We start from the raw sequence: 27,397 nt of genomic DNA on the forward strand, positions 1-27,397 counted from the left end.
GTGGTCCAGTGGTTAAGTATGTGCCTGCCAACGCAGGGAACATGGGTTTGACCCCTGGTCCAGGAAGATCCCACATGCCGTGGGGCAGCTAAGCCCCCCGTAACTACTGAGCCTGTGTTCTAGAGCCCAGGAGCACACGCGGTGCAGCTACGGGAGCCCATGCGCCCACAGCCTGTGCTCTGCGACGAGAGAAGCCGCGGCAACGAGAAGCCTGTACACCACAACTAGGGAGGAGCCCCCACTCACAACTAGAGAAAAGCCCACGCAGCAACCAAGACCCAGCACAGACAATAATAAGTAAATACAAATTTAAGTCCTTGTTTCATAAAGTAAGTTTCACTGTACATAACATTCATATGATAGTATCTGCAGTAAAGCGTGTATTTTAAAGGGGGAGAAGCTCAAGTCTCATATACAATTCCATCCCTTCATATATTTAAAGATTCTAATAATGTGAATTCCATGGAATGCATTGTATTTCTAACCTAAACAGGGGGAATTTAAAGTCTGTAAGTATCAATCAAAGATAAGTTTTCTTATATTTCAGTTTCTTCTCATTTTCCTTACATCTTACTTTTCCAAAAAGGAAAATAAAGCAAAATATTCAATCGAACTTTGAAGATTCAAAATTTCATTTTTTTATTGCTAATATTTGTACTGAAGTTTAACAATCAAACCAAGAAGGTAATATATCCTATTGTTTCCCAGAAGCTGCTAGTTTTAGTAAGAAACTTTAGAAAATTATTAGAAAAATAAATTTATGAAATTTTTATAAAACTCAAAATTTTAGCTTACTAAATAATCTTTTTTTTCCTTGGCTGTGCCATACAGTTTGTGGGACCTTAGTTCCCTGACCAGGGACTGCACCCAAACCCTCAGCAGTAAAAGCAGACTCCTAACCACTGGACTGCTGAGGAATTCCCCTAAACAATCTTTTAATAACAGACCCCATACTATTCATAACCACCCCCATCTATTCATAACCACCTTTTAAAATAATTTCCTTAACAAAAGAATATCAAGTTGAATATTTAACAACTGTCAATGTTGGGAAAGTAATTCCAGACAGGCAATGAAGAAATTTTTCACTAGATAATATCCATATTCCAGTTATCCACAAGACTCAGGTCAGTTTATACTGCCCAAATTTTGTATACTTCAGGAATGAAATCACTGTCAGCGAGTAACCTCTGTCTCCTTCATTAGTCTATTAAGTGTATTAACGACTTTGTTTCTGGGCCTTTACTCACACTGTCCTTGTGCCTCTCTTTCCATCTCTGTCTAAATCAGTCCTACTTTTTAAAGCTGGGCCAACCAATACAATATTGTAAAGTAATTAACCTCCAAAAAAAATATGAATTGTAAAACTAAATATAGACAATATAACCAATTAAAAAATAAAATAAAATAAAAATTGTAAATGAAAAAAAAATCTCCACTCTTGGGTGGTCTTCTGCCTTTCCTGAAAAAAATAAAAATAAAAATAAAGCTGGGCCATCCGTTTCTTTCAAAGATATTTTCTCCATTACTAAAGCCTCAAGAATCCTGTTCCTTCTACCATACTTTTGAACATTTATCACAGCACCTATGTCAAGATTGTGGCAAAACATTTAAAATACAACATGGATGCTCAGTAAACATCAGCTAGACAAGACTGCTAGCAAGACAACTATGCTTTAAGTTATCAAACTGAACAAACCCTTCAAATTACTGAGAAAATCATTCCTCTCTTTCAGAAGTTCTTTGGGTCTTACTCATTTAATGTTCCCCATCACTACAATCTTCATCAGTACTGATAAACAGAAACAACTTTTTCTTGACCGAAAGTTTTTCAAAGTGACTATTCTGCTTCCATTTAAACTGATCTTTCAAAGTTTACTTTGATCATCTTTCAAAGTTTCCTCATGTTCTCAATTAGACTATACTTCAAAAAAATAGTAAATTGTGCTTTCGTAAATGTTTACTTATTTTTATTCTACAACGTTCCAGAACTATTGAAGGATAAGTAGCTGCATTCCTCCTCCAGAAAGAGATACTATTCTATTTTATCCTAGAAAGAAAGGTCTATCTGTACAGAAGTCAATGTTATTTCTTAAGAGAGTTTTTCCCATTTGAAGATATTTAGGATGTCATTGCTATTGTTGTCATTATTTTGGATTGTAAGACTGTTTTTTCTAAGGACAGTTTCAGGTTCACAGCAACACTGAGAGGAACATACAGGGATTTCCCATATACCCTGTCCCCCTTCCCCTGCCAGCATACTCTGTCCGACTCTTGCAACCCCATGGACTGTAGCCCACCAGGCTCCTCTGTCCATGGAATTCTCCAGGCGAGAATACTGGAGTTGGTTGTTATTCCCTTCTCCAGGGGATCTTCCCAACCCAGGGATGGAACCCAGGTCTCCTGCATTGCAGGCAGACTCTTTATCACCTGAGCCCCCAGGAAGCCCAATACTGTGCCCCCACAGTCTTCCCCATTATTAAGATCCCCACCAGAGTGGCACATCTGCTACAACTGATGAATCTACACTGACACATCATTATCACCCAAAGCCTACATTAGGGTTCACTCTTTGGGGTGCACACTCTATGGGTATGGAAAACATATCCACCATTATAGCATCATACAGAGTATTTCCTAAAAAACCTCTGTGCTTTAAAACAAAACAAAACAAACAAACAAAAAAACCCTCTGTGCTTTGCCTATTCATTTCTCTCCCCCAGGATGTTATGTTTTTGTTTTTTTCTTTAATACACCTTGTGTAGTTCATTTTCTGGGTCTGGTTCTAAGGTTTTCAGAATATCAACAATAAACTCACTGGGTCAATTATTTAATAGATGCAAGTTCCAAACTGCTGACACGCAAATATTTCAGTATCAAACTAGCTCCAGAATTCCAGTTTCACTGCCTTTATCAAACAAAATCCCTGCTAGCTAAGAGTCCCCGGAGGCTAGTGAGAATTTAATTTGGGGTATAAGTTGAGGGGAAAAAAAATACATTTTCAGTGATCTCCAGGAAGTGGAATAAAGATTTCACTAAATTCCAAATAAGCTAAATGTTACCTTTCCAGTTTAGATCTGGAGATACTACAAAGATTCAGAATGTGATTAGGGGAATTCCCTGGCAGTCAAGTGGTTAGGACTCTGTGCTCTTACTATCAGGGGCCTGGGATCGATCCCTGGTTGGGCAACTACGATCTCACAAGCTGTGTGGCATACCCCCCAACAAAAAAGAGAGAAAATTTTAGACATATATAGTGATTTTGATTTATCATTATCCATAAAGGCTAAGGTTTAAAAGGATAGATATGTCTAAATTATAATCAACATTATAAAAGACACTTTCAAATAATTTGTTCCATGCTTACTCTTCAAAAAGTCATTTCAAGTATTTCTTAGAAACTGTTCTAGTAGTAACCAATTATAAGTTTGGGTATATGTAGACAAATAGGTAGGGAAGGCAGACACGTTTAAAGAAATTTCATTAAAAAAAAATTCTACCAACACTAAGGAAAATTGCTTGAAGATTTACTAAAGTAATAATGTAACACGCATAAGAGCTCCTCCTTGTCCAAACTTTAGTCAGGCTCCTCTGAGCCCTCTTCTCAACTAGGCCTTTATCTCGGGCCCCTCTTGTCTATGGCCTGCCTAGCCCAGTCTTAGCAAGAACCCTGCTGTCAGTTTAAAGAGAATTCTCCAACTCTGGATATATGATCAAGTTCTACACCCCCAATCTCTGATGTATAAGTCCTCGATCTGCCAGTGAGCAAGAATCCTTCTACTCTGATGTCTCCTCTTAGTACTTTTCCATTTATGCCCCCCTGCCCCGCCCCAGCCACGCAATTGCTTGTTGGCTATAAATCTCCATCGGTCTTTGCTTATTTGGAGCTGATCTCAATCTCTCTCCCCCTAATACAAAAGTATAAAATTAAGGCCTCGTATCATTCTAGCAAGTATCAGATTGGTTTTCCTTAACAGAAGTCAGCACTGTTATTTTACACTGTATAATAGTAAGTAAAACATACTTCATCATAAAATTTACATTTAAAAACCAAAAAATAGCTATTTTATTTTCTCGTTATCTTTCCCATCCATTCCCTTTTAATTTACAACTTCTCTATGCACCAAATTAGAAGGATATCCTTATTCCTTAGTCCTCATTCTGGACTTTCCTAATAAACAACACCCAAGATGTCAATAAAAAGATTTCCAAGTATATACCTTAATTGGTCATTTAGAAGTTCACTGTAAGTGATAAAGCCTTAAGTCACCATTAAAAAAAAAAAAGAATTGGCCCAATCTTAGTCAAGATTAAAAAAAACTGTCTTATCTAAACTCCAAAACAACATTGATATATATATATGAAAGGAGGGAAAGAACTCTACTTGGCCTAATTAGAGAATCTGCCTGAATGTCTAGATCAATAACTGAGGAAATATAGAAGTCTGAGATATAATGTTCTAATGAGTCAGGAAGAAAGATTAAAGTGAGTGCAAAGATCACATAAGCAACATGTTGCTGAGGAGCTTAAATTTGTTAAAACCCCCAACCCGAGGTGACTGGGCAGACAGGTAAAAATTTCCAAGTACAATGGCCAGATACAACGAGTATTGTTTTGTAAATAATCAGGACCAAATTAAGAAATAATGGGAAATCCACACTGAATGCCTTGAGTTTCACACGCCAGAAAGCAATGATGCAAATACCAAGTCCAAAAAGGTAGAGTTCGGCAGTGAGACACCACACTGGCTTGGAAACTGATGCAGTCAGAAACAAGAAACATTTCCCCTTTAAGAGATGGTGCACCTGGTATTTTAGTGTATTTCTATCTTAAAGGTGTGTCTTTTTTTAAACCAACTTTTTTTTTTTTTTTTTTTAAATCACTGGGAGTCAGACATGGTTTCACATGCTGGCTTTAGCACTTAATTACTTGGGTCTTAGTTTCTTCATCTGTGAGTATAATACCTGCTCATATATCTAGCACTACTTTGCCTGGAGAATCCCATGGACAGAGGAGCCTGACGGGTCGTGGTCCATGGGTCGCACAAAGTTGGTTGGACACGACTTAAGTGACTGAGCACGCACGCATTTTAAGAATCCAGTGAAGTAACATGAGACAGACATAGCAGATACTTAACTCTCTTTCCCTAAGCAAACACCTGCTGCTGCTGCTGCTACTGCTGCTAAGTCGCTTCAGTCGTGTCTGACTCTGTGCGACCCCACAGACAGCAGCCCACCAGGCTCTCCCGTCCCTGGGATTCTCCAGGCAAGAATGCTGCAGTGGGTTGCCATTTCCTTCTCCAATGCATGAAAGTGAAAAGTGAAAGTGAAGTCGCTCAGTCGTGTCTGACTCTTCGCGACCCCATGGACGGCAGCCTACCAGGCTCCTCCGTCCATGGGATTTTCCAGGTAAGAGTACTGGAGTGGGTTGCCATTGCCTTCTCCAAGCAAACACCTAGATATCATCAAGTCTTTATGTTTACCAATTAATTCATTCACTCGGACAAAAAGGAGAATGGCCAAAGAAGTAAGCTAACAAATTCCCTTTTGCCTTAATCCTTGGTTGTGAACAACAGCTATACAATTAGAATCACCTGGGCAAGTTTTATGGCTTCCCTAGTGGCTCAGACGGTAAAGCGTCTGTCTGCAACGCGGGAGACCCGGGTTCGATCCCTGGGTTGGGAAGATCCCCTGGAGAAGGAAATGGCAGCCCACTCCAGTATTCTTGCCTGGAAAATGCCATGGAACGTGGAGCCTGGTAGGTTCAAATGACTAACGCCTGGGTTCCACTCACAGACCTTCTGATGTAATCGATTTGGAGGACAGCTTGGGCACCGGAATTTTTTTAAAGATTCTAGGGTGATTCTCAGGCCCTGTCAAGGTTGAAAGCCACTACCTTAGCTAATATGAAGTGCACATCTTCATGGTGGACACAAATAATGTAAGACATGCACATAGTCAGCATCCTAGCTTTTCAATTTTTGTAAATTTTACCAGTGTTAGCAAAACAACTTATACAAACAATAGCCCTCAACAAAGATGTCAATCATTTAAAAATAACTATAATTCAAAGCAGCAAAACTGCCAAGTCAGAATTACAGACAACATACAACACAGAATTTGAGAAGGAGATGGATATGGGTTGGGTTGGTTAAAGACAACTACAAGGAAGGGGAAGGCGGGATCTAAGCTATGCTCTACAAAGTGCTTTAAATAGTAGGGGGAGAAAGAAAGAGGCTATTACAAATAAGGGAACTGGTTAAGAAGGAAAAAGGGTAGGAGAAAAAATTGTTTTGTCAGTTTGGCAGACACAGATTTATCTGTGGATAATAAAAGAGAAAGGAAGAGTAAGATGAGTCAGATGGTAGCAGTTAACATCAAATCTGGTTTTACTCTGTAGGTGATGGAGAACTGCCAAAGCCTTCTGTGTGGGAAGCTCCATTAACAAAAATTAATCTGGAAGTACAGGAGTCCTCAATATGGGTTCACAAAACTTGGAAATCAGTCTGTCCTCTAAGAGTTCGTCAACTGTGAAATTAAGACAGGTACTATCAAAGCAAGATACATTCATTTCTTTATTCATCAAATATCTGAAGGACTACTATGAAGGCACTGTTTTAGGCAATGGTTATTCAACAGCACATGATCCTTACAGAGCTACATTCTAGTGGGTAAAGAGACAACAGATAAGATTAAACAACTAAACTACATGGTATGCTAGCTAGTGATAAATGTTAAGAAATAATTATAAAGCAGGGAAAGGGGATATGAAATGGTAGATTGGAATTGGACAGGGTGATCACAGAGGGCTTCACTAAGAAGGTAACTTTTGATGAAATATCTGAAGAAGTGAGGGATAAAGAAGGAAGAGAACACCAAAGAACACAGCAAATGCAAAGCTGTATTAAGTCAGGATGTGTTTGGCCAGATGAGAATAGGTAGGAGATAAAGTCAGAGAAATAAGCACTAAAGAGATAAAACTGCAGGCAGGCAGAGTAACTTTCATTCTGAAGAACATGGGAAGCAATTGGAGGATTTTGAGCAGAAGAGCGACACATTCTCCCTTATATTTTTTTAACCAGATCACCCAGAGTGGTTCCTTGAGGATAGACTGCCTACAGAGAGACAAAAGCAGAAGCAGACTAGAGACAAGGCCAGTGCAATCAACTATTTGGGAAATCACAGTGTGTCCTTTGTGGCTCAGCTGGTAAAGAGTTTGCCTGCAATGTGGGAGACCTGGGTTCGATCCTTGGCTTGGGAAGATCCTCTGGAGAAGGGAAAGGCTACCCACTCCAGTATTCTGGCCTGGAGAATTCCATGGACTGCACAGTCTACGGGGTCACAAACAGTCAGACACGACTGAGTGACTTTGACTTTTCTTCCAGAGTGGTTGAAATTAGGGTATGGTAAAAAACAGTCAAGTTATAGGTATGTTTTGAAGGCATAGCCTAAAGGATTTGCTAATGGACCTATGTGTACTGTGACACAAACAGGAATCAAAGACACTAAACTTTTTGGCCTGAGCAACTAAAGAATGAAATGCCATTAACTAAGAAGGGATTACAACTGGAGGAGAAACTGTGATATGCCAAATTTTGATATACATGGGCTTCCTTCCAGTCTCGTACAATCTGTCCACTGCTGTTAAAAGTCAGAAGGCACCCTACACAAAGATTGGACATGGTCTGGGTGTTGGGTATATATCCCTACAATAGGAGAAAATGCCATTAAAATGTTAGACTGTATAGTTAACTTCTCTGGCTTGATTCCATGCTTAAACTGAAAAAATGGTAATTTGATTTCTTAGGTACCTGATCTACTTAAAAAATAATCTAGCCCCTCCTGTATTTATTAAATTAGTTGCTACCCTCTTCTTAAACACTAGTTTCATCAGCCTAGCTAATAAACGTTTGTCCTTACTATTCTGATGAATCAAGCTTCTCCCTTATCCGGCAAAGGATTAAGATATGGAGAGTAGCTCTGGAGTTGCACAATAATTATTGGGAAGCTTATTAAAAATAGATTCCTAAGAATTTACCCCTCCAAATTCTGATGCAGCTGGTCTGAAAAGAACCCAGAAATCTTGCTTTTGAAAGAAACATGTAAGCGTTGCTGCTGTAGACAATAATGTTGAGGTTCTGAAGAAGACAGTGCCCTCAGCCTTGTCATGAGGACTTTCAAGATCTTTAAACTTTTAAAGTTATGTTTCTCAACACCTTGGTTTTTTTTAACACCTTGGTTTTATAACACATTTTAAATACTAAAATTCTTAGTGGCGTATTTGTAGATGCCCAAAAGAGCACTATGCAAATGTGGTAGTAATTTTTTTTGGGCTGTGCCACACACTTGCAGGATCTTAGTTCCCAGACCAGGGACTGAACCTGGGCCCACAGTAGTGAAAGCACAGAGTCTTAACCACTGGTAAATAAAACTGAAATAAATAAATAAAACAGAAAAGAGACTGGTAATATTGGCTGCCGCTCAGGGGAACTTGGTGGCTGGAAAGTGAGTGGGAGGGGACTTTTTACTCATGTCCTTTTCTACCATTTTAATTTTATGCATCTGATTATAGCTCCTATATACTCAAAATAATTTTTAAAAGACTCATGGAAATAGAAGAATAAAGTCTAATGATAAGAATTTACAAGACTGAAATACTAACTGAACATGAGAGGAGAGGTTATGAGTGAAAAAGATGATGACAATGTCCTGCGTCCATGTGACTAAACGAGAATAATGGTGGAAAGAACAGAAATGCAGAGGCTGGCAGGAGGTTCTGATAAAGGGAGAAGGGGAAATAACTGTAGGTATATATTCAAATCATCACCTAGTTCAGAAATCCCCAAGTAGTAAAACTGGCTTATCAAAAAATTATCATGACAAGTTTCCTCTGTCCAAGGTTTTTACTTTCAGGAACTGCTCCACATAAGGACTTTTTTTTCCAAAAAGATGAAGGAATTTGTGCACTTGAGACAGACAAGAGTAATGAAACCTAATTCTATGTGTTTTTCTGAGCTCTAAAGGAAAGGACATATGAAGGAAAAACTTTTATTAGGAGTTTTGCAAGGTATACATAGTCAGCCCTCTGTATCCATGAGTGCAGAAACAGAGAACTAACCTTACTACTTCTTATATAAGGGACTTGAACATCCGCAGGTTTTGGCATGGGGGGGCGGCGTGCGGTCCCTGAAACTACTCCCCGAGATACCTAGGGACAACTGTATAGATACTAATTTTGATATGCAATAAGGCTTCAAAACTTTATTGAGTTTACTAGGAAAATGCTCCCAGGGGGATCAAAGATTCTTAGCAGTGCTGTGACAGAGCACCATGACAGAGTAATTGCAGTAGATGCTTAGGCACTATGTATGCCCAAAGAGGCACCCATAGTGTGGACATATTCCTGAACACAAGAAATATCTACAGATTACCAGAAATAGTTGGGGAAGGGGAATGAGGGAGCATGAGCCGGGGAAATACCAAAATGAATGAAGCTGTGATTGATTGGTGTCTTTCATGCCAATAGCTTGGGCCTACACTATGTACCTGGTGCTCTGCTAGGCACTAGATTTGCAGTAACCAAGGATTTCACAGCTTCGTTATCAGGGCAGATGTGCCAAAGCAGATAATGACAGAGACTCCTGGAACATTTTAACATTTCAGTTTTTAAAACAGAGTTTGTTTTAATTTAAAGAGTTTGAAAAGTTCATTAAACTTTGTTCAGTCAGTTTGATCCAATTCCCCTTACCTGTATTAAAAGAAAACTTTTGAGGTCCACCTATTTTAGAAGAAAACTTTCAAGGCTCAGAGATAAGTGATTTTTCCAAAATCACATTGGTAGCTAACAGCACAGCAGGAAGAGACCAAATATCCTGAGGCTTATTCTTGCCCACTACCCCACAATACCTCATTTATAGTTCTTTAAATAGGGGACTTCCATGGTAGTCCAGTGGTTAAGGATCTGCCTTCCAATGCAGGGAACTCAGGTTGGATCCCTGGTTGGGGAACTAAGATCCCACATGCTGCAGGGCAACTAAGCCTCTGTGCCACAACTAGAGAAGGCTATGTGCTGCAACAAAGACCCAGAACACACACACCCCACGCCCCCCAAAAAAAGAATCTAATTCATTAAATGAATTACTCTGATTTTTTTTCATTCATGGATATGTTAAAAATAGTATAGTGAGAAAAGCATGGCTTCTGAATCAGACTTACCTGGGGTCTCAATTATTTGACAAATGCTTTGCTTAGCCTTAAGACTAGCCCTAATAAAATAGCTAGATGTTCTTGAAGAAATATAATAAACCTACACTCTTCACCAAAAATGGGTGCCTGAGTTTGTACCTGCTTAGGCTTTGTGCTCCTGTCCAAGATTTTGTAACAGATTATATGAATACTACTCAGCAAAGCCAACATAAGATTTAAAAACTAGTATTAATTCTAATGAATGACTTGTTACAAAACAGCCATGGCCATTAAGCTTTAGGGTTTACTTTACTCTAAAGAATAATCACTCAGGAGGTAACACATAATCAAGGAAATCTACTTTAAAAGTGTAAGTATCTTCATGATCTCTAACAAAGCCTTCAAATTTCATCACCTATTTACAACATTTTCCACATCTCTCCTATATAATTTTGACAAACCCATTTCTCAAAAAGTGTCTTAAAGATGGTATTATCTAAACTTAAAGCATAGAAATCCAATTTTCAGTTATGGTACTTTTGAAGCTATACACAAACATTACACTTGTTAGGTTGAAGAAAAAAATGTACCAGTGGCACTTTTTTCAACCCTAAAATTCTGTGTGCATTTATGTGTTTAAAATGCTGAATCATGAATTAAAGGAAACAGTCAGTGCAAAGAATCCAAACAAGTAGTTTATCTCATACCTAAATGTCCTAATTATGGCATCTTTTCATTTTGGTCTTGTAAAGCATTTGGAACCATGTAACTGAAGACTCTAAGTACTAGATAAGTAGAGCTCATTCTCAGAAACTGAACTCTGGGATAAAACTAAAAGTATTTATTTCTGCAAGTTATTACACTTTCAACTTCCTGTTTTATTTAGGCAGCTCATCATGACCATTTCAGGTAACAATGCAGAAGTTAAAAAACCCAACTTCCTCTTTATAAAGTGACAAAAACTTCAGCAGTTAGTTATGAGAATGGTTGATCTTACTAGCTTTTACAGAAATATTTGCAAGGAAATCAGAGGCCCTCACCACCAAATTCAGCTCTGGGTTCACTGTTTTCAGAAAATATAACAAAGATAAAAAGCAGTATTAAAATATATTTGGCATCATGACACACGTGTGCTACAAAAAATAAAATCAAATGCAGTTGAGATCTTAGTTAATAAAAGAAAAAAATGAAAATTTTACAGTACACTCAAGGAAGAATCAATATACAAACTAAGGCTGAAAATATCTTTTTTGTAATAGTGCCTTGGTTGTGAAAGTTTTGTACAACAAGCATCTTGCTTAAAGGTAACTTTTTGTTTATGAATGCTAAGGTAGTCATATCAACAAGTCTTTTCAGAAAAATACTTCTTCAGTTCTTGAATTCAGTTAAAAGGCCTGGAGGAAAAGAGGTCAAATATAAAGTTGAAGGAAAATGGAAGTAATCTTTGAAGTCAAAGCCCTTTATTTTCACCTACTGATCCACAATAGAGAAATACATATCAGTTCATCTCTAGGAATAAAGACTCTAACAAAATTTCAGTAATCTCAGTCATATGGATTTATTATATGAGATTTTTTTTTATATCAGCTATTCTTAGTTATCTACTCCAATGAAGACAATGCAGTTAATCTAAAACCTGTTTACTGAATATAAAATTCATCAACATTTTTTGGGCAGTAGATTTACCTTACTAATTATGATTTGTTTCCTATGTCATTATTAAAATTAAACTACAAAAGAAGTATGCTGGGCGATAAGAGAAAACTGGTCACACATCTGCTGCTATAAAATTAAGGCTATTTTTTTAATGTCACTAATTTCAACACTGTCAATATCCAGAGACATCTTAATTTACACTTTGAAGTATGTATTTTTTCTCCAAGTTTAATTAAAAAGGCATTCTAACCCTGTCAAAAACAAAAACCCAACACTGGTAAACTTCAAAGTTTATTATCTTAAATTCCTAGTGAAATTTTGCTTAAGAGGGCCATCAGTTAGGCTCACAAATGCTTTGCTATCCCATGATTTCCACTGTAATTTAACTTCATCTGAATTATAACTTTTTGCCTTTAGAATAAACTTTATTATGTTAACAGTTTTCTCTCTAGCGTAAGTTCACATACAGTATAAAATGTCCTTGCCCCGCTATATCTTACATTTATGAGAATCAATTTCCAAGTAAGAGAAAATCTAATTCTGAAGTGTTCAATGGCTTGTGAATGTTCAGCGCTTTCTTCAGCATTTCAAAATGGCATGGTGTATATGATATATCAAGTTATTCCACACAGAGGACTCTCGGATCATAAACAGTCCAAGAAAACCCAGATACATTTACAGAGCATTCAGAGGTATACATTTTTTAAGAGTCACTGTGGGAAATTCCTTGTCCTACTACGAATTATGTTGTGAAATCACTGTAATATTCACAAGTTCTAAAATCTTTAACCTATTTACTGAAAAGCCTGACAAACTGTTATGAAAAGTTTGCAGTTGTCAGGAAAAAAATTATTCCACCTAAGGTGGAATATTCTCTTGTACTTAAGACACTCTTAAAGAAATAAGCATACAGAAAAAAAAAAAAAGCATACAAATTACACACTGACAAGTTCAACTATAATCAAAGATATCACAGTGCAGCACCAAAGAAAGCAGGAAGCTTTGTCCAGACTTGCATGTGTTAATATTGTTTATGTGCGACATAAAACCTTTCTGGAGTTAAAAAAGAAAGAATTCGTTGGCTAATCTTGTTAAGAAAAAAGTCGAAAACTGTTTTTCAAAAATTATCGTTAAAAGACGCAAGGGACAGAGTCACCGCGGGGGCCGTATACGTACAATCAAAGGAGTGTTACAGAGAAAAGCGTGTTCAGATTCTGAAGCCAATGTCCCTGAGCCTTACACATTAATTACCGCGAGTTAGTTTAGCCGGTAGTATGTGGGAAAAGAGGTGTAGGAGGATAGGTGGCCGATATATTAAAGACCTCTCCCTGTCGAGGAGTCGTGACAGCAAAATCACTTCCTGAGGAAGGAGGAGCAAAAGGGAAGTTAAGAGGCCACCCTGACCAGGAAGTGACTCGCCCTAAACTAGCCCCAATCATATCTAAAAATGGGGGGATGGGGTGAGCCCCAACCGCTAAAGGCGGTAAAATAATTGCTTCTTGATTCGTCGCGACATCATCATCGCCCCCTTTCTCAAATACAAAAAAGGTCCACAGTCACAGTTCAATAACGGAAGGTCTCTTCTCTCGCAGGAAGGTCACCAGGTTGTGCCTCAGGCCCAGGAGTAAAAGAGAGTTGAGGAATGGGGAACTGGGGCCACCGTGAGGCAGAGGAAAGCCCCTAAAAGGGCAGCGAAGCGTCCCGACTGCGGAGAGCGTATGCCGGCACAGACCGAGAAGCTTTCTTCTCCTGGGTGCACTGCCGGGGTTCCCACCCCAGTCAGGTCGGGCCTCCCTGCCCTGTCCCGGGAAGAGGCAAGAGAGAGAGGCGAACCCCTTACCTTCTCCTCATCCGACACCCGATCCTCGAAGTCGGCCATCTTGGGCTGCTCTGGCCCAGCCCGGCCCTGGCGCGAGGGAGGCTGGGAAGAAAGCCGAGTGATGGAATCACAGCGAGGGGCGTCGGAAGGACCCGCCCGGAAACGCCGACCGCGAGAGCGCCATGTCAGTTACGGGCGGGGGTGATGGCCCCGGGCCTCGGCGCCCAAGGAAGTCGGCTAACTTTAATTTTAAATCTATCTCTCTCACTGAGTTACATTCATTTCCCCACTTATTTTGGGGACGTTGGGAGCGTGTTTCGACTGGAATTGCCAGAGCTGCAGCCATTTCTCTATTCATCTATGGGACGTTGGGAGAGTGTTTTGACTGGTATTGGCGCCCGAGCTCCAGCCGACCAAATTGCTGTCGCTACTCCTGTAGATTTTCCCAGTATCAGTGCTCTCCATGATAGCCGAGCCCAAAGGGCTTAGTGCTGCTCGGACTCTGGAACGGTTGGTGGGTTTTTCAACCCTAGGAATGGGGTGGAAGGCGACCCTCATTCGTCTGGAGGCTAAAACACTTCACTCCGGGGGTCACAGTTCAGTTCCTCCAGAATAGGTGCCGCCATCCGCCCTTTCCCTCCCTCGGAAGGAATAGGTAGCTCAGTCCTGGGGCGCTCCTCCAGTTTCCAGGTCTTCGTCCCCGTTCCCTGGGACTATCAGTTTTCACGGAGACCAACTTTAGGTCCGCCACTATCCCAGGATTCCCGACTCCCGCTTTCCTGCTCTTCTCCCCTCCCAACTCCCGGCGCCAGCGGGAGCGGCAAGATGGCGGACAGTGACGGCTTAGGTGAAGCAGCGATTGCTGCAGCGTCTCCTTCTGCCCCTGTTCCCGGCTTAAGCCCGCCGCTGGGCTGGAGGGAGCGGCTGCGGGCTGGTCTGGCGGGCACTGGGGCCTCACTGTGGTTCGTGGCGGGGCTGGGGCTGCTTTACGCTCTGAGGGTCCCGCTGAGGCTGTGTGAGAATTTGGCAGCGGGTGAGAGGCCCAGAGCTCCCCGGGGACGGGCGGCGGTCCGGGTAGGGGGCAGTTAGAGGTGTCGGGGGCAAAGGCCAAAGCGCTGAGACTTCCTTATCACTGGAGGGCCTCGGAGAATGAGTTAGTTTAAGGGACCCAGTGGATTCTTTTTCTCTGAGGCCGCAGCTGATTGTCAAACTTGAGCTGCAGCCGCTGGCTCCTCCCGGAACTCTTAAGATCCGCCCTCTCTCGTGTGCCCTCTTGCGCCCTAAGAGAAACCACCTGACAAGCTGTAAGCTTCAGGTGATAGGGCAGATGAGAGCAATTTCAGACCTGGATGCAGAATTTACGTACACCCTTTGAGTCTCCTGCCACTCAGCTGAGAGAACCCACACCCAGACAACAAAACATCTAACAGAAAACACGATCGTAGCCAACTATTCTTATGTTTTAAAATAGCGTTGTCAAGAAATAGTTTCCGATATATTTTTGTCCGTTTTCTGTTTTAGGCTTTATCTTGAGTAATAAAATAGAACAATACGGGAAGTAAAGAGAAAGAGAGCCACAAACACTAGTGGGTACTTTCCTTAGTTCTTTCTTTCAACATTCGTAGAGAGCTTGCTGTGTAGTGTGGGCTGAAGACCCAAAGACATCTAAGAGGTGACGATCCCTTGGATTCTGCAAATATCCTTTAGCTGTAGCCGGGTCAGAGTGGATGGGAGCCAGGGCCTCTTACTATGTCATTACAAATCGGCAACCTCAGATTAAAATGAAAGTATTTTTATTATGTGACGATTTTGCCTGTCAGTGCTGTTTTATTTTTCTGTAGAAAGAGGAGGCAAGTGTTCCGTTTTCTATTCTGTGAGATAACATGAAAGACTGAGATAATATTCTGAAATATTTGGACTTTTTAAGAACTGAGTATGTAAATCCAGATACAACTAACACACTAAAACAAGCTAGATAAATTGACCTTCCTAGACTGTTTGAAAAAGCTAATTTGGTGTTTCTGTTACAGGTTAATGAAGTGTTTACTAGTGGTTTGTACACTCAGTGAAATGTTACTCATTGAGTTCTTTTTTTTTTTTACATATTAATTAGATATGCCATTCAGCTGAGAGTCAATGACTTTACAGATTTTATTTCTTTCTAAAACCCAAAGTATTTATGAGACTGTTATTTGAAGTGAAGAGTCTGGTCCAGGTTTTCAGTGAATCAGATATAGGAACCATTTAGTGTGCTGTTCTCTTTGGGCTATTTTGCCTCTCTAGGTGACCTGTCAAATACTACACTATTTCCTTCTCTCTAATTTGAAACACTGATTTGGATGTCACCAAAATAATTAGAAAATAGTTTTAATCCTTTGTAATATATGTGGTGGAACTGCAAAAGTTCTTGTCTAAATTATGATGTTCTTGGTTTTATTCTCAACAGCAAGCTAAATGATCTCCTTACATGTGTGAAGGCATTTTTAAGATATGATACAATGAGAATGCAAAGTAGCATTTTAAAAAATTACAACTTTTTCAAATGAATCTCATACTAGATATTAATCTACTTATATTCCTCCACTCATAAAGACACCTACATATTTGTAACTTCAATACTTTTAAACGTTGATTTGTTTTTTTTTTTTTTGGCAGTGACAGTATTTTTAAATTCATTGACACCCAGATTCTATGTGGCACTTACAGGGACATCTTCTCTAATATCAGGACTAATATTTGTAAGTAGTTTCATTTCCTTCATGCTTTGGTGTTTATCTAAAAATCAAATCTCTTTAAATGGTTATAATAATTATAAATACTTATAGATTAGCATTCTTAAAATGTGAAAACATTTTAAAAAACACTGCAACTTCCTCTCTACTTTTAGAGATTGGTAGTATTCATTTGTATATAAAAGACTGTATGTTGTGGGGAGTGTAGCGGGAGGCAAATTCTCCAACTAAATGCTCATAAGCTTGGCTTAGTAACAAAAATGAGTAAAATGGGCAGAGTGTAAAAAATAAAATTTTTATTTACTTTGAAGACTCGATAATCTGGACAGGACATGTTCCTTCTAGAAAAGGCTAAAGATAATTGTTGCCATGTAGATTTGCAGACCGTATTACTAGAATTTTCAGTTTTTTCAAATGATTTCAAGAAAACCTGGATGTAAAGTTTTTATCTTAAGTCTTCCAGTACTTTAATGCTGGCAACATTGAGCAGACTAAAAATTTATATGTGTCTTGAGTTGGGCTTATAGTCTACCTGCCTAGAGTGTTTTATCTCTCTAGAGTCCTTAAGAGTAGAGTTTGGAAACTAGACTAACCATCACTTTAGTTGTGTGACTTCAAGCAAGTGAGTTAACTTTTCTAAAGCTCCAATTTCCTCATCTATACATTGGGGATTATAATAGTATCAACTTGGGAATTCCCTTGTGGTCCATTGGTTTAGGGCTCCCTGGTTTGACTGCTGAAGGCCAGGTTGGATCCCGGGTCCAGAACCTTTAAAATCCCATGAGCTGCCTGACTTGGCAAAAAAAAAATAGTATCAGTTTCACAGTTATGAGGATTAAATGAGATAATGTGTGTGAAAACTGGCAACAACATAGTAGCACTTGATGAATTTTGGCCATGTTATTCTAAGAAGTTACACAAAAACCTGTTTAATTCAGTTTCCTCTTGCTTTATTTTTTTATTTTTTTTATTTTTTTTTATTTTTACTTTTTTTTTTTTTTAATTTTAAAATCTTTAATTTTTACATGTGTTCCCAAACATGAACCCCCCTCCCACCTCCCTCCCCATAACATCTCAGTGAGTCATCCCCATGCACCAACCCCAAGCATGCTGTATCCTGCGTCAGACATAGACTGGCAATTCAATTCTTACATGATAGTATACATGATAGAATGCCATTCTCCAAAATCATCCCACCCTCTCCCTCTCCCTCTGAGTCCAAAAGTCCATTATACACAGCTGTGTCTTTTTTCCTGTCTTGCATACAGGGTCGTCATTGCCATCTTTCTAAATTCCATATATATGTGTTAGTATACTGTATTGGTGTTTTTCTTTCTGGCTTACTTCACTCTGTATAATCGGCTCCAGTTTCATCCATCTCAACAGAACTGATTCAAATGTATCCTCTTGCTTTATTTAACCATGGTATCATTTTTAATTTAAAAAGATTTTTAAAAATTTTGTAATCTTTATTAATATCTTTAGGAGCTAGTGTTTCCTATTATCAACTCTGGAAAAATACTGCTACAGATAAAAATCTTAGGAAGTATTATGGCATGCATGGCGAATGAAATTTTTCTGAATTTTTTCTCATCTCTAGGTGGTGCTCTGTAACTATAGTAGAAATGTAAAAATAATAGCATTTGTATTGGAGGTTTGTTTTTTTTTTCCTATAGGGACACTTTACTATTTTGTTAAAGAGAAATGCCAGATGAAAAAGAGACTTTTCTCTTGACTTAAAAAAAATTGTTGAATTCTGGATGAAACCTTTTCATAATTTAGCATATTTTGCCATAGAATAAACTGCAAGGAGATCTAACCAGTCCATCCTAAAAGAAATCAGTCCTGAATATTCATTGGAAGGACTGATGTTGAAGCTGAAACTCCAATACTTTGGCCACCTGATGGAAAGAACTGACTCATTTGAAAAGACCCTGATGCTAGGAAAGATTGAAGGCGGGAGGAGAAGGGGATGACAGAGGATGAGATGGTTGGATAATATCGCTGACTCAATGTACATGAGTTTGAGTAAACCCTGGAAGTTTGTGAGGGACAGGGAGGCCTGGCATGCTGCAGTCCATGGGGTCGCAAAGAGTGGGACACGACTGAGTGACTGAACTGAACTGATAAAAATCTAAATAAAGGAGATAAACTATATTTAAACAGCTGATATAGTGGAAAAAGCACTGGTCTTGGAACCAGCCCATGTAGTTTTGAGTCTTGACTCTGCCATTTGGGCAAGTAACATGAATTGAGTCCTAATTTTCTCATTTATAAGGAGGGGAGAAAACTTAGACACACACACACACACACACACATATATATATAATATTGATTCATAACATAATATGTAATCAATTTTTAAAATTTGTTACTTTTTTCAAATCAGAGTTTTAAATTTATAAAAATTAGGAATTCAAGTAACATTTTAAAGGTTGAACTGTGTCATTACCCTTGAAATATTGATGAGTTTTTATTAGCAAAGTTTATTTATAATTTCTTTTACCACCTGAAATGAGGAGGCTAGTTGTGCTGTGTTATTTCTACCTGAAGAGGTTGTATGCTTGGGAGCTTGAAGAACAGCAGCAAAGCCAGTTGTTTAGTTATTATGAGTACAAAGATTACTCTGAAAAGAAAAAAAGAGCCTATGGGAGTGCATAAAATAGTTTTCCATTCTGTGGAATCAGGAAAAATTCCCTTTGGACATGTCGTTTAAGCTCACACCCAAAGAAGCCAGCAAAGGGAGTTGAAAAGGCTGGAATATCCAAATATGAAACACTCTGCTAATTCAACACAGAGAGCTGCTTTCGATTGCCTCTTATAATAGTGATAAACTGTGGAAACAGAAAGAAAGGAATATCCTGATTTTTAAGTAGTTCAGTATGGGAAACAACCTGACTCTTAACCTACATTAATAGTACTGCCAAATACTGGATTAGTACTTTATTGTTCAGAAGAACTTCTAATTCTTGTCAACCCCATTTGCTCGATAGGACATTGAGGCTCTGAGAATTTAAGTGACTTACACAAAACACACAGCTAAAGTATGGCTGAATTGGGAGTCACTGTGGGCATTCTAACCCTAGTCGAGTGGTTAAGCACATCATACTGCTGCTGCTGCTGCTGAGTCACTTCAGTCGTGTCTGACTCTGTGTGACCCCATAGACGGCAGCCCACCAGGCTTCCCCGTCCCTGGGATTCTCCAGGCAAGAACACTGGAGTGGGTTGCCATTTCCTTCTCCAATGCATGAAAGTGAAAAGTGAAAGGGAAGTCGCTCAGTTGTGTCAGACTCTTTGCGACCCCAGGGACCGCAGCCTACCAGGCTCCTCCATCCATGGGGTTTTCCAGGCAAGAGTACTGGAGTGGGGTGCCATCGCCTTCTCCAAAGCACATCATACTAGTTGTTTCAAAATTATTTTTCTTTTAGTTGTGCTACAGATAGACTAAAATGACATTGTAACATAACATATTATTAATAGCTTAGACACTGTTTTTAAAATGCTTTATTTACAGGCCTATTTCTTCTAGTGTTGCCTAAGCTTGTCTGAATTTTATGACAAAGCTATAAAAAGGCATTTTACCTCAGCTTGGTATGTGTTATCAGGGAATCTTGTGTTTGGCTTGTTTTTTGAAAGGAAAGTACATTTAAAAGACTGAATTAAACAGGAATGTCTTGAGAGAATGTTTTGACTTGAGCTCATATCTGCTGATCAGTTCTGTTTTAAATGAAAGATGTTTTCTCTTTGTCACAGATATTTGAATGGTGGTACTTTCATAAGCATGGCACATCTTTTATTGAGCAAGTTTCTGTAAGCCATTTGCGACCATTGATGGGAGGAACAGAAAGCAGCATTTCAGAGCCAGGTTCTCCTTCCAACAACAGAGAGAGTGAAACCAGCAGGCAGAATTTGTCAGGTGAAATGAAATGTGTTTTCAGAGCTGTATAGTTAAGATTGTGTTTGACCATGGCAGATAGAAAACGTTTAACAATAGAAGTTTGTCCTTTAAATATAGGTTTAATGGCTGATATGGAGAGCAATGATCATCAGAGGCCTATTTTTTTTTTTTTTTTTTACTCCTTCTGTTTTATTAGCCTGCCAGCTCCTGTGCAGTTTTTCCTTGTGTTCCCAGACAGTTGCTCTGGCTTCAGCCATTAAGTCCACATTCTAGTCAGCAGGAAGGAGAACAGGCCAGGAGAAAGACACTTTCCCCACAGCAGCCAAGGATACTTCCCAGAAGCATTACATACTATTTTGACTTACTTTCTACTGGTCAGATCTTTATCAAATGGCTAGAACTAGCTGTAAGGGAGGTTAGAAATTGTAATCATTTTCTCAGTGTACATGTGCCCAGGTGATAAGGGGATTTTATTACTGATAAAGGAAAGAACAGAGACAATTAGCCATCTCTGCCAAGAGAGCAAAGTTAGGAAAAATATTTTTTCTTGTCAGTATATTTACAAAGACATCAAAATCTGTTATCAATGTATGAATATTCTGTTGTCATACTTAAATTGTAGACCATTCTTCTATATGTATCTAGTAATTATACAATTAGGAAAGTAAAATCTTTGAAGCCAAATAGAAGTGACATTTTTGGATTATTGTTCCTTTCATTTGGTATGAAAATCCCATGGACAGAGGAGCCTGGTAGGCTACAGTCCATGGGGTCTCAAAGAGTTGGACAGGACTGAGTGACTTCACTTTCACTTTCATTTGGTATAGGTTATAATCATATGGTAATAATACAAATGAGTTAATTCTGTAGAATGCCATAATGTTTCATTTGTTCAGTAAACTAGACATGAAATTTATATTAGTTTAGTAGAAAAATACTACCTGAGTGAAATTGATGGCACTTTTTATGTGTGGTCAGGGAAGTTCTCTGAGAAAGAACCATTTAAACTGAGCCATAAAGCATGAGTGGGAGTTAACCAGGATTAGTAGGGATGGGATTGACAGCCATTCAGGAAGTACGGGAAGGAACAATGGTAATTTTCTTTCCTCTTCTCCTTTCTCCCCTTTCATAAAATAATTATAGAACTCTTAAGAATAAGGCATATTGGATGTGAGGGTGATCTGGTTGTGACATCTGTCACCCTGTTGATTGCCAGGGTTGATTCGGCTCATCTGGCTGTCTAGGCAGGTGTCCCCTTCCTCCCTTACTGCTCCATGTGCATCCCTCCCAAAGCTGCGCGCTTGGTGGAAGAGTATGACCATCCCCGAGAGAGGAGGACCAGTCTTTGGTCAAGGATATACGAGTAGCTGCGCTGCCCTGCTAGAACCTCCAAACAAGCTCTCAAGAATAAGGCATGTTAAAATGAATATGACATAGATCTGTCATAAGGAAGCTCATGGTCCAGTTGTAAATAATTATAACAATAATGCATTATACAATCTTACACCCTATTATGAGACTGAGTCAAAGTTCTTTGGTTCCACTTTTTCTCCCTGGGTATCTGCATTTTACTCTATAATATTGTCTTCCATAGACGTATATATTGGGAGAGCCAATTTTAAATTTCTGCCCTCAAGATCTCTTTTATATTCTAGACCCACATTTCTAACTCTGCTAGAAATCTTCACCTTTGATGGCCCTCAGCAATCCTAAGCTTACAGTCCAAAGTGAAGCCGCTAATTTTCTGTCAATAGATACTCTCCATAATCCTAAAATCTATTAATTTCCATAAGAGAAACCTTTGAATTGTTTTAGATAATATCTCTTTTATTTCCCCTTCCTTCTCCAGACTATTGATCCTCATTGTTTTCCCCTCAAAAATTATCTTGACTCTGTTCTACCTTTTAGTTCAGCATTCATTGCCCATATCTGGGCCTTAAATATCTCTTTCCTGGATTATTGCTGTGCATCCTAACTAGTTTCCTTGCCTATGATACTTCTCCTTTTAGCACATTCTCTCCCCTTACTATAAGAAAGTGGTTCTCAAAAACTTTTTAGATCTAGGAATCTTTATACTCTTCAAAATGATTGAGTACCTCACAGAGCTTTTGTTTAAATAGTGATTATATGCCCAATATTTACCATATTAGAAATTGAAACAAATTTTAACAATATTAATTATTTTAAAAATAACAGAAACCCATTGCATGTTAACATATTTCTATGAACTGAACTCTCTCCCACCTCAAATTCATGTGTTGAAGCTCTAACCTCTAATATAACTATACCCAATCTATGGTATTTAGTTATGGTAGCCTGAGCTAATACACATATCATGAAAAATAATTACATTTCCCCAAATAGGAAATTTTAATCAGAAGACTGCCATTGCTTTACATTCATTTAAATCTCTTTATTATCTAGCTTAATTTAAAAAAAATAGCTTATTCTCATATCTGCTTCTGGCATTGCCTGTTGTGAAATGTTCTGGTTGACATCTATGAAGAAAATCTGTTTTCACACAGATGCATAGTTGGAAAAGGGAAAAATAGTTTAATAACCTTTTCAGAAAGTTGTGGATATTCTTTTTTAATACAACAGCAAAATTTACTGAGAGATACTTTCTTAAAGTTTAGTTGCAGTATGGAATCTGATGCTATACCAAGTAACTCTGCATGTTCTGTTACATTAAAATCCCTTGGTGTCCCATTTTGAATGGGTCTTTCATTGTTCATTTAGAAAATACTCATTCAATGAGTTATGTATGTCTTCCAAATATTGATTCATTGTTAGTTTTTTAAAATGAGATTTATTAATATCTCCACTAATTTCACAGAAAAGCCTGTAAGTATTGGGAAATTGTCAAGTTCATGGTAACTAATATAAGTTTTTCAAAATTCTAATATGTACTTGAAAGTTCAAATTTTATCATCAGCAGCAAGTACTGTTTTTTCTTCCTTGAATTTGGCAGACCTACTTTGTTCATTGAGAAAAATGTCTGCCAGGTATTTATCTGAATAATCATAAAGTTGTCTCTTGGTGATTCTTTCAGATAAAAGTGATACTCCACAGAAAAAAAAAGTTAGTTCAGCTCAAAAAACAATTGCTTATATTGAAGACAACTTTCATATTTGTTTGCCTGTTTACTAGATTAGGGGTGAGGAATCCAATGACTACTAGTTTAAAATACCAGCAGTTAAAAAAAAAAAAATACCAGCAGTTTTACAAACCATTGATTTTGTACCATCAGCCCAACTTTGCAGGACTTGCACTAGTGTGAGGCAAGTCAGATGCTTGGGGCACAAAATTTAAGGACGCCCTCGCTCTCAGGGTGGCTCAGACGGTAAAGCGTCTACCCACAATGAGGGACACCTGGGTTCAATCCCTGGTCAGGAAGATCTTCTGGAGAAGGAAATGACAACCCACTCCAATATTCTTGCCTGGAAAATCCCATGGACAGAGGAGCCTGGTAGGCTACAGTACATGGGGTTGCAAAGAGTCAGACATGACTAAGCGACTTCACTCACTCAAAAAGTTAAAAAGGCAAATAATGCCTTCTCATTTATTATGAAATGTGTTGTTACTTTGTAGTTCCATGAATGGTACTTTGACAACTACTGATCTAAACAAAGACCTGATATTTGTTATCTTTCTATTTATAAACATTTGATGGCTTCTTACTAAGAATAATATCTAAGCTCTTTATGTAGTGTATAAGCTCCTTCATCAGTTTCCCCTAGTCTGTTCTGTAGCCTTATTTACATCTCTCCTCACCTTCTTAGGTGTTACTCAGTCATCTCCGACTATTTGCAACCCATGGGCTATAGCTTGCCAGGCTTCTCTGTCTCTGGAATTCTCCAAGCAAGAATACCGAAATGGGTTGGCCTTCCATTCTCCAGGGCATCTTCCCAAACCAGGGATTGAACTCAGGTCTCCCACATCGCAGGCAGGTTCTTTACCATCTGAGCCATCACGGAAGCCCTCTCACCTTCTTCTGTGTACTTTAATCTTCCCCCATGTACTCTAATTGAACTATGGTGTGTGATTTTCTAATACTACTTCTGCTTAGAATGTTCTTCATCTGGCAACAATCTACTCATTTTTTACAGTGGTTCAAGTTTAAAGCCTGGCGCACTGCAGTCCATGAGGTTGCAAGGAATCAGACATGACCTAGTGACTAAGTTCAGTTCAGTTGCTCGGTCACGTCTGACTCTTTACAACCCCATGGAGCTCAGCATGCCAGGCTTCCCTGTCCTTCACCAGCTCCCGAAGCTTGCTCAGACTCATGTCCATCGAATGACTAAACAACAACAAAAACAAGTTTAACTGTCATCTCCTTTCTAAAGTCTCCTGTTATTTCTCTAGAGCAAACTTAATCACTTCCTTTTTATTCTTAGACCAAAACAGCTCTCTACCATAGCACTTTTCACACAGTTTAGGTGATACTTTACATAACTGATTCTCATGCCACATGTAATTCAGTTAAACAAGTTAGTTCAGATTCTCTGGTAGGTTCTAGAAATGCAAAAATGAGCAAAGTTTTAAAAGCTTATATTTTAAAGGGAGAAACTGTAAACCAAACAGTCACTTTGTAATATGGTAAGCGCTGTACTTGAATTGTGGACCAAAGGTCACGGAGGCAGAAATAAGGGAATAACTAGATTTGATTACATGCTGTGTGACAGCAGGGATGATCCATGCCTTATTCTTCTTTGTGTTATATGTGGCCAGCACTGTGTTTACCATGTTGGCTAAATTAGTATTTAACTACATTAAACTGTCTTAATTCCCCCCTTTCTCTCTTTGTTTTTTTTAGAATGTAAAGTATGGAGAAATCCTCTAAATCTTTTCAGAGGAGCAGAATATAGAAGGTATTACATTTTGCTTTCAGTATAATTATGGCATTGGTTTTAGAGTAAATGTATTATGGAAACATTTATTTTTACAGATATATCAGCTCTTCTAGTTGGAGTTATGGATATATAATAAGGTAAAATGATTAGCCCAGAGTTTAAGTTTCTGCATCTTGAATATGTTTACTTTTATCATGAGAAACATTGCTTCAAGCCATGTTTGTGATATATAATAAGTGTACATTTGGTCCTTGGTTTATGACAGAAAGCCTTTTCAAAGAATTCATGAGGTTAAGAAAAATTATAAATGTCAGCATATTCCTGTGCATATGTGCTCAATTTCAAATTTGACAGTTATTTGACAGTTTACTAGAAGATATCAATCTGAATGTGAATATAAATTTCATTTGTGCAACAGTACAGGGTATGCCATTTTTATATTGTATTTTATATTGCCATTCCCTGGTTACACTATTGTGTCCATTGTTCTTCTGGTTTTTACTCTAAATGAGAAAACTTTTGAAACTTATGACAAAAGATAACTTTATTTGTTTGGAAAGGGGCTGTGTTTTACCTGGGGATAGCATGGGGTATGTCATTTAATTCATTGAACAAGGAATAGTTTATGTCTACTGTATGTGGACATTGTACAAAATGACGGGGATGCAAAATGATTAAGCAGTAATCCCTGTGCCTAAGTACTTGATAGTGTAGGACAGTCACATCCTGGGAAGCCAAAGCTAGCCTTTTCTGATAGATGCAATTAGCCTATATTAAGGGATTCTGCAAGAAACAGGTCCTTGAACTTCTCACTGTGTTTATTAAAAAGCTTTTAGGCTGTTATTCTTGTTATCTTATAGTACCTACTTCATGAAAATCTTAAAGAGAAATTTCTTATCTTAGTATAAGGAACTCTTCTTATAATTTTACTTATTTGTTTATTTTTGGCTGTGCTGGGTCTTTGTTGCTGTGTGGGCTTTTCTCTAGTTGTGGTGTGCTGGCTTCTCATTGTCATGGCTTCTCTTGTTGTGGAACACAGGCTCTAGGCGCACAAGCTTCAATAATTGTGGCACATGGGCTCAGTAGCTGTGGTTCCTGGGATCTAGAACAAAGGCTCAACTGTTGTGGTACACAGGCTTTGTTGTTCTGCAGCCTGCGGGATCTTCCCGGATCAGGGATTGAACCCATGCCTGCATTGGCAGGCGGATTCTTGACCAGTGAACCACCAGGGAAGCCCAGGATAAGGAACTCTTAATGCTTCTTTTTGAATGATTAGTTTGTCTTAATGTGAAAGTCTAAAATGCATTGGTAATTATTGTGTGGTTCTGGGAAGCTTCAGTTCAGTTCAGTTGCTCAGTCGTGTCCGACTTTTTGCGACCCCATGAATCACAGCATGCCAGGGCTCCCTGTCCATCACCAACTCCCGGAGTTCACTCAGATTCATGTCCATCGAGTCAGTGATGCCATCCAGCCATCTCATCCTCTGTCGTCCCCTTCTTCTCCTGCCCCCAATCCCTCCCAGCATCAGAGTCTTTTCCAATGAGTCAACTCTTTGCATGAGGTGGCCAAAGTACTGGAGTTTCAGCTTTAGCATCATTCCTTCCAAAGATATCCCAGAGCTATCTCCTTCAGAATGGACTGGTTGGATCTCCTTGCAGTCCAAGGAACTCTCAAGAGTCTTCTCCAACACCACAGTTCAAAAGCATCAGTTCTTCAGTGCTCAGCCTTCATCACAGTCCAACTCTCACATCCATACATGACCACAGGAAAAACCATAGCCTTGACTAGATGGACCTTAGTCGGCAAAGTAATGTCTCTGCTTTTGAATATGCTGTCTAGGTTGGTCATAACTTTTCTTCCAAGGAGTAAGCGTCTTTTAATTTCATGGTTGCAATCACCATCTGCAGTGATTTTGGAGCTCCCCAAAATAAAGTCTGACACTGTTTCCACTGTTTCCCCATCTATTTCCCATGAAGTGATGGGACTGGATGCCATGATCTTTGTTTTCTGAATATTGAGCTTTAAGCCAACTTTTTCACTCTCCTCTTTCACTTTCATCAAGAGGCTTTTGAGTTCCTCTTCACTTTCTGCCATAAGGGTGGTGTCATCTGCATATGTGAGGTTGTTGATATTTCTCTGGGCAATCTTGATTCCAGCTTGTGTTTCTTCCAGTCCAGCGTTTCTCATGATGTACTCTGCATATAAGTTAAATAAGCAGGGTGACAATATACAGCCTTGATGCACTCCTTAGACTT

General features: G+C 38.9%; 2 protein-coding genes across 5 annotated transcripts in view; one reads left to right on the top strand and one right to left on the bottom strand.

Moving 5' to 3' along the window:
* Window positions 1-13,725, bottom strand: part of CAPZA1 (capping actin protein of muscle Z-line subunit alpha 1) — a 42,253-nt gene extending 28,528 nt beyond the window's left edge. The window contains exon 1 of the mRNA XM_068963862.1: window positions 13,681-13,725. Within this exon, the coding sequence (XP_068819963.1) occupies window positions 13,681-13,719 (39 nt within the window). The 5' untranslated portion in view covers window positions 13,720-13,725. The remainder of the gene's footprint in view (window positions 1-13,680) is intronic.
* A 759-nt stretch (window positions 13,726-14,484) lies between these two features.
* Window positions 14,485-27,397, top strand: part of ST7L (suppression of tumorigenicity 7 like) — a 65,728-nt gene continuing 52,815 nt past the window's right edge. For 3 of the 4 annotated variants that reach the window (XM_068963594.1, XM_068963593.1, XM_068963596.1), the window contains exons 1-4: window positions 14,485-14,692; window positions 16,315-16,397; window positions 20,145-20,307; window positions 25,106-25,160. In XM_068963594.1, the coding sequence (XP_068819695.1) occupies window positions 14,485-14,692; window positions 16,315-16,397; window positions 20,145-20,307; window positions 25,106-25,160 (509 nt within the window). The remainder of the gene's footprint in view (window positions 14,693-16,314; window positions 16,398-20,144; window positions 20,308-25,105; window positions 25,161-27,397) is intronic. The other variant, XM_068963595.1, reaches the window with a different exon arrangement.

The sequence above is a fragment of the Capricornis sumatraensis genome, chromosome 2 (assembly GCF_032405125.1).
Source record: "Capricornis sumatraensis isolate serow.1 chromosome 2, serow.2, whole genome shotgun sequence".
In the NCBI taxonomy this organism is placed as follows: domain Eukaryota; kingdom Metazoa; phylum Chordata; class Mammalia; order Artiodactyla; family Bovidae; genus Capricornis; species Capricornis sumatraensis.